The 17357-nt window shown below is 36.9% G+C and overlaps 1 protein-coding gene across 1 annotated transcript; it reads right to left on the minus strand.

Moving 5' to 3' along the window:
- Nucleotides 1-231: 231 nt before the first annotated feature.
- LOC102597133 (RING-H2 finger protein ATL67-like) lies at nucleotides 232-1046 on the minus strand. The gene has a single exon (XM_006358591.2). It carries the CDS (start codon nucleotides 997-999, stop codon nucleotides 397-399), a length of 603 nt encoding a protein of 200 aa, XP_006358653.1. The 5' UTR covers nucleotides 1000-1046; the 3' UTR covers nucleotides 232-396.
- Between the last annotated feature and the right edge of the window lie 16311 nt (nucleotides 1047-17357).

The raw sequence follows: 17357 nt of genomic DNA on the forward strand, positions 1-17357 counted from the left end.
TTTTAATACTTTTTCAATCTACTTTAACCTCGCCTAGAATCATCCATAGTCAACCTCTCACACCTCCACACTAGAGCATCCGTGCATCTCATCTTTACATGTTTGAACCATCTCAACCTTATTTCCGGCATCTTGTCCTCCATTGAGGATACTTCTTATCTTATCCTAGATGTCTTCATTTTAAATTATTCTAGTTGTGTTTATTGTTATAAGTGAGAATGAACTAGCAACTTGTGTATACGGAGGGTTAAAGACCATTCAACCATAGAGTGAACTATGTTATAAGACTATTTTTAAGAAAAAAAATCACAACCTGCAACAACTTCCTGCATAAATATTCAACAAAAATTCCAATTTCAAATATAAAAATAACATTTAAAATAAATTCTTCAGTGATCAATGTCTTCTCCGACCATCGGAATATTGTGAAAGTGGGACCACCTCCGACAACGGCGTCGACATAGGCGTCGGCAATGGAGAATTCCGGCAGACTGGACACGAAGCATTCAATTTCAGCCACGCATCAATACACATCACATGAAAATAATGCTTACACTCAGGTAACATCCGTAACATCTCCGCTTCCTTGTAATCGCACAAACAAATCGAACAAACGACGTCGTTTCCGTTTCTCTTTGAGTAAATCAGTTTAGGGTACGAATTGATTACAGCTTGATCAAGGCCCGCGAATGTATTTTGAGATGAAACGTCGTCGTTTTCGTCTGCCTCAGCAACGAAAATTACACTCGGAATGTAAATTCCGGTGTTCGGATTTCGGGTCTGAGATTGGGCTTGACGGCGGCGATAGGCCGTTGAGCGGCAGCAGAGGTAAGAGGAAAGGAGGAGAGTGGATAGGAGGAAGAGGAAGGCTAGGGCAATTGCAATTGCGTAGCCGAGGCCGATTTTATTGAGGCTCTCGATGAGTGTATTGGTGGTAGTGGTAGTGGTGGTTAGAGGTGGTGGTGGGACGCCGTAGGCGGCGGAGGGAATGGTGGACATTGGTAGAAGACTAAGAGAAGATCCATTAGATTAAAGGGAAAAATGAAGGTTAAATGGTTTAGAGAAGAAAAGTGGGTGGGTGGGTGGGTGGCATAGATGCTTTGCATTAAATAGTATCGATCGTTTGAATAGGAAAAAAAATCATTAAATAGCCAGCTTGGAAGAATAGATGACTTTGTTGCAAATTTGATATTTTTGACATGACATTCCTTTTAATTTCAACTTTGGCTTTGGTCTTTAGTCTAAAATGGTCAACTCAATCCAAAGCAAAGAAAGTTGGTTCACATTCAAGAGTCTAAAATGGTCAACTCTCAATCCAAAGCCAAGAAAGTTGGTTCACATTCAAGAGTATATTGGGATGGTTTCTCATTCTTATTTGGAGTAAAAAAGTTAAAAGATCACTTTTAATATCGACAAACAACACAAATCTTATTAGTTTAAAACTTAATCATGTGTCTTTTCGTGAGTTTTTGAAATTATCATTAATGTCATATTTTGGTTTTCAGATACATGTCTCTGGCACGTCAAGATATATGTATCTTGGATATATAGAGTTAAAATTATGTGTATTTTGTTCTAGATACATTGTAATCAAGTGAATTTGCATGTATTTGAGATACATTGACTTCCTCGCTCACCTCTCTCCCTATGTATATGTATTTCAGAATGTATTTAGGATTCTAGATACATGTATATAGTGTGATTCACATGTATATATCTAGGATACACTGACTCTCTCACTCATCTCTCTCCCTATATATTTGTATTTTAGAGTGTATTTTGGTAGCAAAAATACATGTATTTAGATGTATTTGATTTGAAATTTGATATGAAATTATTAATAGTGAGACAATATGTAAATATTTTTAAACTATAGAGAGATTAGTAAATATATATGTTTGTGTAATTAGAAAGTTTTTCCTTTTAATATGGTAGGTGGCCTGATTATGTTATGTTTGTCGGCCTGATTGCGAGGGAGAAGGAGATTACATACATATGGCTTTAAAAAGTTAGTTACTGGTTATGATTTTCTTCACGAGGGTTTCCCACATAAAATTATGTGATTTTTCTTTTGGTTTGTTACTTTCATCAGTCGTTGTCTCATAACAAATTAATTTCGGAAAAAATTATATGTATATATGTATCTTGAGAAACTAACAAAAAATAAGATATAATTAACAGTGCACCATGAAGAATATAGAAGTGCCCTTGTTTTGCTGGTACAAACTAGAAGTATCATCCGTGAGACTAGGGTTTGAATCTAGCTAGAGAGCCCAATATTTTCTTTGTTTTTGTTTTAAGTTTATTTGTGCACCCAAAGTCTTCAAATCCTAGGTTTGCCTCTAAATTCGTGGAGGCTTCATAGATTTGGCTGCTTGGTCTGGATAGAACTATTACTTGGTAGATGACCAAATTCTTCTAGCTTTATGTGATGTTAATAGATGAACTTTTGGGATTGAAGAAAAAATTATGCAGTGTTGTACTTGTGCATCATAGAAAGTATGTATGTCTAGCATGGACAATTACACTTATACCAAGCATATGCCACAATTTTTTCTTGTATCATATATGATTATGAATAAAAGAAGGAAAAAGATTACATCTACAATTACTCATCTAGTAAACAAATAAAAGTTTCATTCATATCATGTTGATCAGAAGAAATATGAGTGAAATATATTAAGGACCAAGATAAAGCATTACTCATACATTAAGAACTATTTTGGTCATTTTCTCGAATTCAGAGCACAATAGTTTTTTTGATTCAAAATAATTATGATTTTGTTGGAAATCTGCTATATATATCCAATATGTTTGAACACTCCTTTGACACCTAAAACACAATAACTAACAAGTTTAATTAATAGTACTCATACTAAATTATAGGATGACAAATGCTTACTTAGAACAATCAAGATTAGGTTCAATTGGTATAATGCTAGGGTAATTACAAAGTTGAGGAAGTTGTTTAGCTTTTGAATAATCCATTGCAAATGTTTGAACAGCAACTTTGATACAATTGCAAATATCTTTGTGGTTTGGTTGTGAAGCAGCAGCTGTTTTAGCCAAACTTTGTAATCCAACACAACAATCTTGACTAGGTGATGTTGCTCTACCTAGCAAAAAACTAAAACAATTAATTATTTTTGGTGCAACATCAGTACCACATTGAATTGTTGCATTTGTTATTTGGCCTACAATTAGAGCTACGGCAAACAATGTCAAAATAATTTTTGTCATTGGTGATCTTTCTTTGCAAATGTTTAATGATTTCTATGAGAAGAGAAGAAGAGCTTTTGAGAGAGAAAGAGATGTATGAATGACTATGATAGAAAGTCTATTTATAACAAATATATGAATTTTTATTCTATTTTTGTACATATTTAGTTTAGTGACTAATTTTTAGATATCTAGATTAAACTAATTTAGCAAATATTGTAATGTTAGTAAGATATATTCTCATAAGTGTTTTTTTTTAATTTTGGTATGCAATCATAAATATTTGTACTAATTAATGTATCATTAATTTTGTTCTTTAAATTCTATATTCAAAAAATCAGTAATCATAATTTTTCCTTGAAAGGCACTCATATAATTATGATTATAAATTATAATTAAATTATAGATCCTATTTATCACTAATAATTATAGAGCATCAAATCAAATATGCGTTTTACAGAACAATTTAATACGCTGAATTGGATAAGAAAAATTTCCTTTAACCTATTAGAAAAATAGTTTTTAAAAAATGTTCTAAACTTATTAGGAATGATTTTAAGATATCCTCATTTCATTTATTGGATTAATTATTTTCCTCTATTCATTATTGGATAAGAAATATCCTTAACATATTAGAAATGGATTTAAAAATGTCCTCATTCTATCTATTGGATCACGTTTGTCCTTAACGTCATTTTCAACCCTGAAATTGTCTCTACAAGCTTAAAATTGTTTTTTTCATTAATAACACAATTATATGAGAAAAGGGAATTTTACAAAAATCACATAGTGTTAAGAGTTAATTATATTTTATCCCTATTTTTCCTTACATTACAAAAATTCCTTAAATTTGGTGGAATTCGGATACATCCCAAAACGTCCCGATACATCGTGTCACGATTTAAGATATATCGCTCAACGTTTCGATCATCGCATCTCGGTTTCGAATATATTACTTAACGTCCTGATAGGTCGCGATATATTGCGTAAAGTGATGTGTCTGAGAATAGGAGAGAGTGGGGTTTTTTGTAATTTTTTCAAATGGTAGGAAATTTTAGGGAATATGATAGAATAAGTTATGTATTTAGGTAATTTTTTGGGAAAATTGTGCATTATAGCAAACTACTAATTCAAAATAAATGATAAAACCACAGTTTCATTTAATTCCAATTCACAATAAACTCTCTTGCCATTCGTCTCTCCCTGAATCTTGCTCGCCACTCTCCCTGAATCTCTCTCGCCACTCTCCCTCGCTCTCTCACTTTATACAAACACAAATGTATAAATTGTGTTTTTGTTTGTATAAAGCGAGAGAGACTGTATATACAAAAACAAATACATATCTATTCTTCCTATACACTTATAATTGTACAAATACGAATCGTCTCCTGCCTAGTTCTCTTTTGCCTCTCTCTCTCTCTCTCTCTTTATACAAACACAAATTATACAAAATACAATGTATAACTTTTTGTTTGTATAAAGCGCGAGAAAGATTTGATATACAAATATTTTAACTCGATTCAATTGTATACAAATTCAAATTATATGCAGATATACAAATACAATCATTGATACATATATATAGTATTTACATATATGCAATCATCTAACTGATACACATATACAATTCACCTCTCTCAACTCTCTGTCCTCTCTCGCTCACATCTCTCATCTCTCTCCTAATTTCGCTCGCCACTCTAGCCTAACACAAAGAACATATACATATACAAATGTAATTTTCATAGACACAGATGCCCAATTTATACAAATCACCGCGATTTATACAAATCAGATGCATGCGATTTAATACAATCAGATGGTCCATAGTTATGTTTGTTATGAAGCGCAAAAAACAAAACTATATGATTTTTATTCGTAAAATTTACTCATTGTTTGCCTTTATTTATGGAAAAATCATAGAAATCCCACATTTAAGTTTACTTATTATCATTATCCCCTATAGGTTTTACAAATCTCCAAAATCCCTAATTTTCGCGCATCAGATTAGTGTATCAACGCTTATATTATTGTATCTCGCACATCAGATTAATGTATCAGCGCTTATATTATTGTATCTCGCTCATCAGATTAATGTATCATAGCTATATAAGTGCTGATACATGCGCGAGATACAATAATATAAGTGTAGCGACCCTTCTGGAATAATATAAGCCAATACTCACGAGATTTTTGCATATATATATATATATATTGTTCCCACACTATTAAAATGGTATAAAAAGAATATTACCAACTTTCGAGTACCCAAACTAGGTGGTTCATGCTTCACGCAATCATTCAAAATTAGTGGTAAATTTAACATATTACAAGACTTGGGCTTACGCACCACAAAAGAACAAAACATAGAGTCATACTTATATTACAACCCATGGTGACATGATCACATTAGTCCTCAAAATTTCATGTAAATATACACCACATAGATCATGTACAAGTCCCAAGGTTTATACAAAATATAGATGCCTATATGCAAATGTGATCTTCCTTAAGGCTATCAAAATTTCCATCTCCAATGGCCAGTTTCATGCATCCACTCGATCATTCCCCTATGATAGAAACAACTATCGCTAAGCATATAGCTTAGTGGTGCAAAACTATAGGTTCGGAGCCATTAGATTCACCAAGTTAACTTTCTCAAGTCATGGGCAACATAATTGAACATAATTAATAAATCAAGTAACAATATATAAAGAGTATCAAGTTTGATATTTAAAGATCCAAATGTCAAAAACGTTCATAGTACAAATTTCCAAGAGATTCAATAACAAGGCTCTCACAATATGTACATCATGTCTTCACACCAAGCACAAGCAAGTATCAAGAAGGGCCGAAACCCTGTATCAAGAGGGTCAAAGCCCAATAATCAAGAGAACCAAGAACCATATTAAAATTGGATTTCTAGTTCGTATTTAAAATGGACAACTTCCATTCTTAAGACGGACTAAGAATCCAGAGTCAAGATGGCAAATGATCCGAATCAAGAGGCATGCCAATAGTGACAAAGTCAGCCACAAGAAGGACAAGGTCCCAACAAGAGTGCCAAGTGATCAAACAATCCGTACAAGTGGGCGAGTTACACAAGAGTCTTTAACGTCTTAAAGTATACTAACACGACAATGCAAAGTGACAAGAGGTAACCAAGGTACCAAGATCAACCTTCAAATATACCGGAAGTTAAAAGAGTGCAAATACAAGTTTATACACAAACCTCAGTGCTTTAGCAAAGAAACAGTCCAATACAACTTCAAGAGCCGTAGACCAATCAATGTATCAAGGTCCTCAACTTGTTCACGAGTATATACAACCTTTAAAATACAATTAAATAACTTCTTTAATCCCTAGCAGCTCAATAATATTGATGTAAAACAGGATTATCATCACAAGTAGGATTAGCCTGTACAAACATAACTATGTTCCCAAAACAGTGATTCTGGCCAGCCTAGTACCTCATGTCGCAACTTAGATTTGAAAAAAACCCCGGCAAAACTAGACTTTATAGCCTTCATGAAAGATGTAACTACATCTCTTAAGGTTGCAAACAAACAAGAATCACCGTAAAATATATTTTGTACAACAAGATATAGTCAAAACACTAACAGTTGTTCATACAGTATTTGAATTTCCAGAATTTGGACAGAACTTGTCCTATGTTGCGTCCCATATTTTGAATTCATAACAGCTAAATCAGAGTTTTACATAAACATAAGGGTTGTAGGTCTACGAATTAGCTTTCCAAATCATATTTATTCACTGTAAACTAAGTTCTAGAGCGAGAGATAAGTATAAAATACCAAACACTACCCAGCTCAGAAACAGATTTTGTCACTTACCAACAAGAAGTGTGTGTTCTTGAATTCCAGCCAAAAGGGCAAAGTTTTTCTTTTGTAATTTTGAAGAACAATTGATTAAAGAAGGCTCTAAGGTTTTTAGACTTGGAAAAAAAACGAATTAACTCAAGGAGGTGAAAATATATATAGTCACACAAGTATCACTTGTGCAGCTGTCTCCAAAAAGGGCTGCCTAAATAGTTGTGTGCTGCCCAAAATGCATACATATACACCTATATATATGTTGACACCCAATTTTGGACCTACACAATATATATTAATTTCCGAGCTTCTTAAATCCCAAACAATTTGAAATAATTAATTTTTTTTATATAAAGTTCAAATATTTTAAAAGTTACTTTTAATTAATTTTATCATTTTAAGTAAAATATATGTTTTATATAATTTTGTATATAATTAGTATATTTTATAGACATTTCGAAAATTCATATAAAAAAGATTTAAATTTTAGTTAAATATTCTATTAATTTAGTTTAGTTTAAATGATAGTTATAATTTTGAGTTAATTAGTTTGTAATTAAATTAATTATTTTATAGTCGAGTTAATTATTTTATTTCGTTGAATTTAAGAAGCCCGTTAATTGATTAATTTTAATTCATTAGCTAAATTTAGCTAAGTTTCGAATTTGGCAATGACAAAATTAGCCACTTGCTATCCTTGCCTCCCAATTCTTCAAGACCTAAAATTGGGCCATAATTTTCAGCCTAACTTGATTCCAAACAGCCCACTACTTAATTCCCAGCCCAACACCAAAGAAATTCATTCCTAGGGGCCCACTAACATACAACATACAATTATAACTATTTGCATACATCAAACCCATGTGACCGACCCCACCCCTATACGTCTTGGTCTTCTCCTTCACACAAAAATGAGGAGAAACCCAGCAACGTGGTAACCAGAAACGCACCAGCAGTCCAGCAATGTCGCAAAGCATCGCAGCCCCAAAATTGCGAGCCTAGTCCAGTCCAACGTTTCTCTCCAAATTCGTACCAACAGTGCAGCAAAAGCAAGCACGCGTTTCCCCTCCCTTTCCTCTTTTGGAATAAGGTTGAAGCTTCAGAAAAAGGTGTTTAGCCTTAATGGTGAAAAGATTTGAATTTTGGAAATATGTCTTACTCTTACCCGAAAATCAGCCTCTTTCCCTCCAAAAACGAACCCTAAACCCCCATCTATATAGAAGCCCCTTTCGGCTTGTTGGGAAAAGGGGAAAAGAAAAAAAAAATTGCAAAAGTGAGGAGTTTGTTTTTGTTCGGAAATTTTGAGTCATGGGAAAAGGATAAAACACAGTGAGATACATAAGCTTCTTTGAGACTGAAATAGAGACTAACAATCAACTAATGTTTTAAAGAGCATCTCGTTTCTGGTTTCTTCTCTGGAACTCGACCCTCCCGCTGCTCGATTGGAACTCTTTAAGTTGTTGGTGGGGGAATAGAACGCTCCAAGCTCATCCGATCCCAGTTAGCTGCCCGACGAAAGGTAATTTTATGCCTCTTTACGTTCATTCACCGTCATATCTTGTTTAGTAGTTTCAGTTTATCATGTTGTGTCGTTGAATTCCACTTTGAGATGGGTTGAATATTTTTCGTTATAGTTCTGTTTCTGTGTGACCTTAGGTGTTCGTTTTGCTGCTCCTAAATTTTTGTGACCAAGATTTGCTTATATTTTTATTGAGATAAGCAATATAAGCGAATATTTTGTATGTTCTCGAAAGCTTTCTCTCTTAGTTTGTTTTGTTTAAGCTAAGACATAATGTTTGCTTACCGATCTTAAATCTTGTGTTCACTGGAGTATTGTTGGTTTGATGTGTAGAACTTAATAGGTTTGTTTCTTCTACAGTTTAAGCATAAGTTTTCTTGATTAAGATATAATTACTTGTGACTTAATTTTTCTTTTGAGTCAAGAGTAGAGTTGGTTATGAAATTTGCTCTCTCTCTAGTTCATGAAAATATATATATATATATATATATATATATGTAAATTGTAATGAACAATAAAATGCAACAATTACAAAATAAGTATAAAGACTTACGACAATAAAACATTCAATAGTATAGATAAAAACTTGTCTTTTTTTTTGTTTTGTTATGCCTATCGACTTAATATTTTTCTTACTTGACTAGTTTAGATGAACTAATTCATATTGTTTATTTTACTCGCATGTGACACCGACTCGAGTTCACCTTTGACTTCATATTCTTTCCCTTGCATTTTCGAGTCGAGTCATAAAGGCTCCATTTTTGTTAATTAGCAGTCCATTGGGAGAAATAATGAATAGGTTGAAGGCAGTACAAGGGCCGGAAAACTGAATTTTCAGATCCCAAAATGCCCAGAAGAGGGCAGTATACAAGTGTATACACAAGTATACATAGAAAGAACAACGATATACAGGTCTGAAATGACGATACAGGTGCTGGAAATTTGGAGTGGACTGTCTATATTCGATATACGGTCCGATATACACAAAAATGGATCGAAATATGGCCTATATACATCGATATACGCCTTTGGTATACGCAAGTCTTTGAGGCTAAAATGGGCCTAAAGTCCATCAGATTTGGCCCAAATTTGGGCATCCTCTTGTTATTGCCATCATTTTTATATTAGTAGTAATCCTCTAACCCATTTTATGTGATTTGGTTATTTAACTTAATTAATCCCCTAAAGATGAACCGCTTTGATTATAATAACTTATTTCGTCTTATTTAATTAGTTTTCTTTACTTGACCATTTGAAAAAAGTTTACTTTTTTTCTAAATGATTTCAAAAACATTTAAGTTAAATGATTTATTTTTGTTACATCCTTTCTTCTCGAATTAATCTTCAAAGTTAGTTGCAAAGTCTATTTTTTCCCCGTATTTGGGCAAAAGCCCGAGTTCAAACTTTCTCCTTTCTCCTCTTGTATTTATTTGTTATTTTAGTGACTAACTCTTTATATGTATTGGTTTGAACTTATTTAATTTTCCGAAGATAGTCGGTTCTCTTTATATTCAAAAGTTAAAATATTTATCCTTTCTTATATATACAACTTATTTATTATTTAGCTCTATTTTAGTTTTGTCAATAGTTAAGCTACCCCCTCCCCCCCCTTTAGAAAATTCCCCTTTAGTCCATCCCCCCTAAGATAAATAAAATGATAAAAAATAATAATAGTAATAAATAAAAAAGTTAAAATAAATGAGTTCTTTACTTAGTTAAATTTCAAACATTAGTTAAATAAATGAATTCTTTTACTTAAGTTAAAATTTCAAAATTAGTCAAAATCATTTTGGTCAAATCGCCGGTCAACCGCGAATTAGCGGGCATTTTGAGGGCCTTATACCTTCTCGGAATGTACATTTGATCTTGAACACTATTTCAATCGATTTTATTTGTTTGATTCTTTTGAAAAACCTTATGTTTTTCTTGATTTTTTACTAATAATTAAGTGGCGACTCTGATTTTTTGAAATTCGATTTCTCTTAAATCGTAAGAATCGATTTTTTCAAAACTAAGTCATTTTTCTTGTATAGATCTTTTTAAATAAAACAGAAATGACGACTCTGCTGGGACTTAATTAAGTTCTAACCATATGATTTGACTTATTTGATTAATTGTTATTAATTGTTGAAACTGTTTAGTTGTGCTTAACGTGTTTAAATTGATATAACTGTCATTGCATTTCATGGCATATTCTCTTGTATGTATAGTATATTAAAGGACGGTTTTGCGGAACCGCAATCGGACTTTCTTATACTCAACCCTTTTTCGGAATGATCGGCAATTTATTGTTTCGTTACGCGTCCAATGGTTGTCGTGAATTCCAGCCTAAATTGTCCACTTGGGTTCCCGGTCTCTCAAAAGCCACTCTTAGTCAACTAGCGTAGAGCGAAACCAAATCCCGACTTTTAGCGCATTTTGAACTAAGTTGACCCAACATCCAAGGCGTGTTGGCCCCATTAGAATCTCACCTTGTGTCTATTTGGCCCATTTTGCCAATAAAGAGACAATCATATTTATGTGTTAATTGAAGAATGTATATGTATTTTCAAAACAAATCAATTATCTAATGGGGGCGAGGGAAACTTACCTTTTTCTGTTTTTCTTGTAGAATGAATCTAGTACATGAGCCTCTGAGAACCCGAATGGTGACCATACCTGACCCTTATCTTCAGGTTTGGTGCAAGTTCATGAACAACGGGGACAAGAGAAAAGTTCAAAGACACATAGGCAATCTCCCGTTATTGATGGAAATGGTGGCTTGGCTCGATTTAATTGGAACAATGGTAACGTTTTGGGATAGCTACAATATGGTATTTCGGTTCGGGGAAGTGGAAATGACGCCGACTATTGAAGAAGTCCTGGTAGGTTCCAACCCGATACAGATCTCTTTTTCCCAAAAACATGGGATTTGCTAAAATTAAAGAAAAGTTGTCACTCGTCAAAGCTGCTTGGATGAACAAGCTACTCGGGCCAAACATTCCGCTTCGAAAGCTTTATTACCGATTCGGATGTGCAAGAGCCTATGAAAAGTTCAAAGAAAAGTTTGTCTCAGAAGAGAAATGGAAGGAGACACGTCATCTTGCCTTTGCAATATGCCTACTTGGGACGATGGCATTTCCCCAGGGACCAAACTATACTATCCATTCGAGTGTAGTAATGGTCACTCATGCTATCTTTTATGGGGTGGGCTACGGGTCAGCCACTAAGTACTACACTTTGGCACCCATGATTTTGGCTGACATTTATAGGGCGGACAAGTGTCAAAGCGAAGAGCGTTTCTTTCAGGGATGCAACCTGATACTTCAGTGGTGGATGATGAGGCACTTGATCAAAGCACATAATCCAGAAGAACCAGATCAGTTGAGACGATCAAACCAATTTGCAGGTCATGATTGGTGGATGTACCATAATCATTGCAACAAAACTGGAGGTTTAAAATTCTGGTATCCAAGACTTCAAGGGCTAAGAGAATAAAATGTGCAGTGGTCGATAGAAAGTCTAGTGGTGACAAAGCAAATGGTGATTCATGCGGAAAAGACCCTTACTTGATATTTGCCGGGTAAAGAGGGACTAGACCATATGCTCCCGGTCGAGTCCTTAGACAACTGGGAGGAAAACAAGAGATTCCCCAAATTGCGGACATGAAGAAATTTGCAACCGATCATGAAAATGGACGAGTCTCTTATGCTGAAGACATACGTAGGGCATGGAGGACTCGAAGGATATTTGGCGAACCGGTACCAAATAGATTCCGTCCTGAATGTTCTAGGGATTACAAGGAATGGTTGAAGAAGAGCCTCGCCGGTACTATCGAGCCTGGTCCAAATGTTCCCCATATTATTGCAGATGTTGGGGCCAAGCATCAAATTCGACTTCATCGACTCCAAGAGAAGTATGACAAGAATGAGCTGGAACATCAACGCCGACATTCAGAGGACGCCAGAGTCATAGCTCAGTTGAAGCAGGAGCTACGAAGAGCCAGGCATTGCATGTCTGAACTAGATGATAGCATGGAGCAACCGATTCAGTCGGTCGAAAGGTTCAGACATCAAGAAGGGGGTCGGTTGGCAAGAGATCACCTATGGGCGAACAGATATGCTATGTGGGAAGAGGTCAGCATCGCCAAGAGGGCCAGACTTGGTAAAGGATCAGGAGGAACTTGAAGTTTGTTATCATCCCCTGCGTGGGATTGCTTTATTTGTACTTTGTTTTGTAATTTACTTTTCGAACTCATTTCCCTAATTATGTGTTTGTCAAACATTTTTGAATGCTATTAATAAAATATTTTGGGGATAATGAATTGGCTTAAAAAGACATATACATCGTTCAATTCGCTAGGCCTACCCTTGGCACAAAAGGGTCACATGCATGTTTAGGACGCGATATTTGTCTGTTTACTTGTGTGCTTTAACTGTTTATGTGAAACGTTGCTTGGAATGAGGACATTTTTAGCCCACTCCTTATCAAAATTTTCTAAAAATGCCAAATACAAGTCACTACCGAAATGTCCGACCAAAATTCCATGAGTCTTGAGTTTCTCAGCCAGAAATAAAATCTTACTACCAAATCCTAAAATGTTACTCTATCATCTCAGGAAAGGTGAAATTGCTACTAAGATGGAAATGGGTAAGAATGTCGAAGTGAAAACGACTGAGGAGAGTCTAAGGATGAAACTGCGTCGACTCAAACAAGAGATTCGAGAGATGGGAGAAAGAAGAACAGAAGTAGAATTAGTCACCGCAGCTGCGCAAGCCAAAAGTGCAGCATTGGACACGGAGTTAGCGGCTAAGATGGCAAGATATGCTGTCATGAACGAGGAGACGGTTGTCATGCGGAAGGAACATGATGCCTTCAACAATGATATAACCATGAGCCTTAAAAAACAACATGGAAAATATCCTTTCTTTAACTAAGAGCCCACCAACAGTGGTCCTAAAGGCACTGGACCTGAATCTGTTGAAGAGGAACTTGAGGAGGAAATTGTCTATAAACCTCCTTTCAAGGGACGGTGGAAAGAAGAGAATGAGGAAACCGCCCCCGAAGCATATGAGTTTACCCCCCGTGGCTAATATGACAGTCAGAAGAAGAGGTTTTGATGATGGCACCATCTATCTTTTAGGAGATTTATTGTCTGTTTTTCACTTTTCTTGTAATCACCAGAAATGAATGAAGGAATGAAAATGAAATTTTCCTTTGTATTCGAACTACGTAGGGCCTGAATTCTCCTTGGGAGATACGTAGGCAGCCTTCCAAGGCCCGGCCCCTATCTTTTTCAAATTTTCTTCTCCCCCTCTTTCATTCTACAAGGAAACATTGAGTTCAGATCAACAAATGCCAGAAGATGTAGCTAGGAGACCTTAGCTCAACGCAATTTAGTCTTTCTGAGTCACTAGCCCCAAAATAAAATGAGCAAATTCCTGCTTGTTCAAAAAATTAGTCCGCATCACTCGTGGGTTAACGTGTCCTCAAACAAAGCAACTCTTATGTGTTTATATGTCTTCTATGTGATATCTTGCATTATTCATCCAGAACTAATACTGACAGATTTGCCTTTGAGTTATTTTTCTCTACAGGTAGTAAGAACTGATTTGTGTTAATACACTGGCCGATCATCCTTATTTCACTAGATCTAAAGGTCCTAAAGATTCCTTACCCAGTCAAAATTCACAAAAGGGAAATGCGGCAATGGGTGATAACAACGAAGAAACCAGCCTTACTGATGTCGTGGTGGCTCAGCACACCCTTGCTGATCAGAATGAACTGATCCTACAGTTGATGCAACAAATTGCTGAGATGAGGATCGAGATGCAGAGGAAACAAAATTTGCCTCCTCCGATTTTTGCTGTCAATGCTCAACCAGACGGAAGACCTCTAGCTTAAAATCCCCTTCCTAACACGGAACAAACTCAAAACCCGCCTTCAAGTCCTGCTCGTAATCCCTCCATCATTGACCTTACCACCAAAAACCCTCATTACGCCTCAGCCTCTTATCAAACACCACCCCCTCCTCAAAATACCAGCCTCCAAGCATCACTTCCTTCCAAACTGGCCTACCCCCTGAAAGCCAAAATGTTAACCGCCCGCACAATTCCCTCCATCACCAAAATCAACATACCAACCTTCAGACTTTCCCTTAAAATTATCAAGTCACTCAAAATGCCCAAAGTCCCTCTATTGCTCCACCACTACCACAAAAAGCCACTTTCCAAACACCAGTCCCCAACGAGCAAGACGCCCATGGTTCGGAGCTTAACCACTATGAGGAGAGGGAGAGAGAGTGGAGGTCAAAGGAAGAGACCGCCAAGATAGATGTGAAGGAGGAAATTAGAAAAGCCATGAAGGAGTTGAATTGCATTCCTGAGGTCGCCGGGTTGAGTTACAAAGACTTGTGTATTCATCCAAATTTGGACCTCCCGAAAGGGTTCAAGGTGTCAAAATTCGACATCTTCGGAGGAACGGGGAACCCCTTAGCACACCTGAGGGACTACTGTGACCAACTCGTGGGAGTTGGGAGAGACGAAGTTTTATTAATGCGGCTTTTTAGTCAAAGTTTGAGCGGAGAGGCTCTAGAGCGGTTTACGTCTTATGAAACGAGACAGTGGTCTAGTTGGAACGCTCTGGCTAAGGACTTCATCGAACGATTCGCCTACAATGTGGAGATCGTTCCTGATCGCTACTCCTTGAAGAAGATGAAACAGAAGTCGACCGAAAGTTACAGAGAATTTGCATATAGGTGGCGAAAGGAGGCAGCTAGAGTTATATCTCCTATGTCAGAAAAAGAAATTGTCGAAGTGTTTGTGCGGGTGAAAGAGCCCGAATATTATGACAGAATCATGTTGCTCGTTGGAGCAAATTTTGCTGAGATAGTCAAAGTAGGTGAGACTATCGAAGATAGATTGAGAACCGGGAAGATTGCCCGTGTTGCCGCCTCGCTCGGATCTTCGGGCTTGTTGAAGAAGAAAAGAGAGGATGTGTCCTCTATCTCTTATGAGGGGAAGAAAACCCAAAGGAACTCCTCATCATACTAAGGTCGTTCTCGACCATCACAGAGTTCCTACCCGACTTGTTATGTACAGGCTGATTACCAGAATACCCCTCCCCTCAGTTAGCAAAATACCCCTCTTCCCAATTATCAAAATACTCCCCCTACTATCTACCAAACTCCCCCTCTAGTTTATCAGACTCCATCTCATCACTACCGAAATGCCGCCCCCAACTGTGCCAATATTCAGACAAATCACCAAACGTCTCCCCCAATGTACCAAACCCCAGCTCCATTTTACCAAAATACCCCCTCGAACTACTAAGCTCCACAACCAAATTACAAAACCAACTTACATCCCTGATATCAAGCCCCCCGTCCGAATGCTCCAAATTATCACCAAATGGCTCCCCCTCAACAAGGAAATTATGATCCCTCCCGTCCTAGATTATAGAAGAAGCCTGCTAGAACTTTCACTCCGCTTATTGAAACCCGAACAAAGCTGTTCGAGCGATTAACTGCGGCAGGATATATTCATCCTGTGAGGACCAAGCAAGTTGACACTAGCTCAAAGTTTTACAGACCTGATCAGAGGTGTGCGTATCACTCCAACAGTGTTGGACATGATACTTAGGACTGTATCAACTTGAAGCATAAGATCCAAGACCTAATCGACCAGAATGTGGTCTCTCTTCAGACGGTCGCACCCAATATCAATAGCAATCATTTGTCAAATCATGGAGGCACCACTATCAATATGATAGAGACAGATGAGGACTGGTGCGTGGCGAAGGCAATAGTTCCGATTGCTCTTGATGAACTGGAAAAGGCTGTAGCTTCGTTGAGTATCAGAGAGAAGGAAGAGTTTGTGATTCTGACACCCGATAAGGCTGTTGCCCTGGTGCCGAGAGAAACTGTTACCCAACCAAAATTTGTGATTGAAACGGTTGTTACCCAGGGTATGACCAGATCCGGCAGGTGTTACACTCCGGAAGAGTTAGCTCAAGGAGGACAGAAGAAGGATCAAACAAAAAGGCCGATTAGTGAAGCCGAGGCCTAGGAGTTCTGGAGAAAAATCCAGCCAAAAGATTTTTCGATTGTGAAGCATTTGGAGAAGACACCAGCTCAGATTTTTGTATGGGCTTTGTTGATGAGTTCACAACTGCATATGCAAGTGTTGATGAAATCCCTGGATGATACTTATGTGCCCGTGGGTACCAATAGTGACAATCTAGCAACCATGATAAACCAGGTCATCCGAGGACATCGAATTAGTTTTTGTGACGAAGAGCTACCCTTTAAAGGCAAGATGCACAACAAAGCTCTGCACGTCACCACTATGTGTCGAGAGAAGATAATAAATCGCATCTTGGTCGATGACGGATCCGGTCTTAATATTTGCCCACTTTCGACTCTGAGGCAGCTAAAATTTGATTTGGGAAAGCTTCACCAGAACCAAGTCAATGTGAGGGCTTTTGATGGAGTGCAAAGAGACACATTGGGTGCGGTGAACTTAGACATTCAGGTGGGTCCTGCGGAATTCAACGTTGAGTTCTTGGTGTTGAAAATCAACACCAGTTACAACCTGCTTCTGGGAAGACCGTTCATTAATATGGCTGGGGCTGTGCCGTCTACTCTTCACCAACTAATGAAGTTTGTTTGGAAGGACCAGGAATTGGTCAGTTATGGTGAAGGGACCCATTCCAATGGGTATGCACCGATCGTTGATGATGTCTCTCGAGGTTGTGATTTCTACACGGTGGAGCTGGTAAATGCCACCGGTGATGACTTGGCTCCGCAACCT

This window comes from Solanum tuberosum, unplaced genomic scaffold (genome assembly GCF_000226075.1).
Source record: "Solanum tuberosum cultivar DM 1-3 516 R44 unplaced genomic scaffold, SolTub_3.0 scf00267, whole genome shotgun sequence".
In the NCBI taxonomy this organism is placed as follows: domain Eukaryota; kingdom Viridiplantae; phylum Streptophyta; class Magnoliopsida; order Solanales; family Solanaceae; genus Solanum; species Solanum tuberosum.

Coding starts and splice junctions, on each gene's coding strand:
- LOC102597133 (XM_006358591.2), bottom strand. CDS start 999: ATGTCCACCATTCCCTCCGCCGCCTACGGCGTCCCACCACCACCTCTA.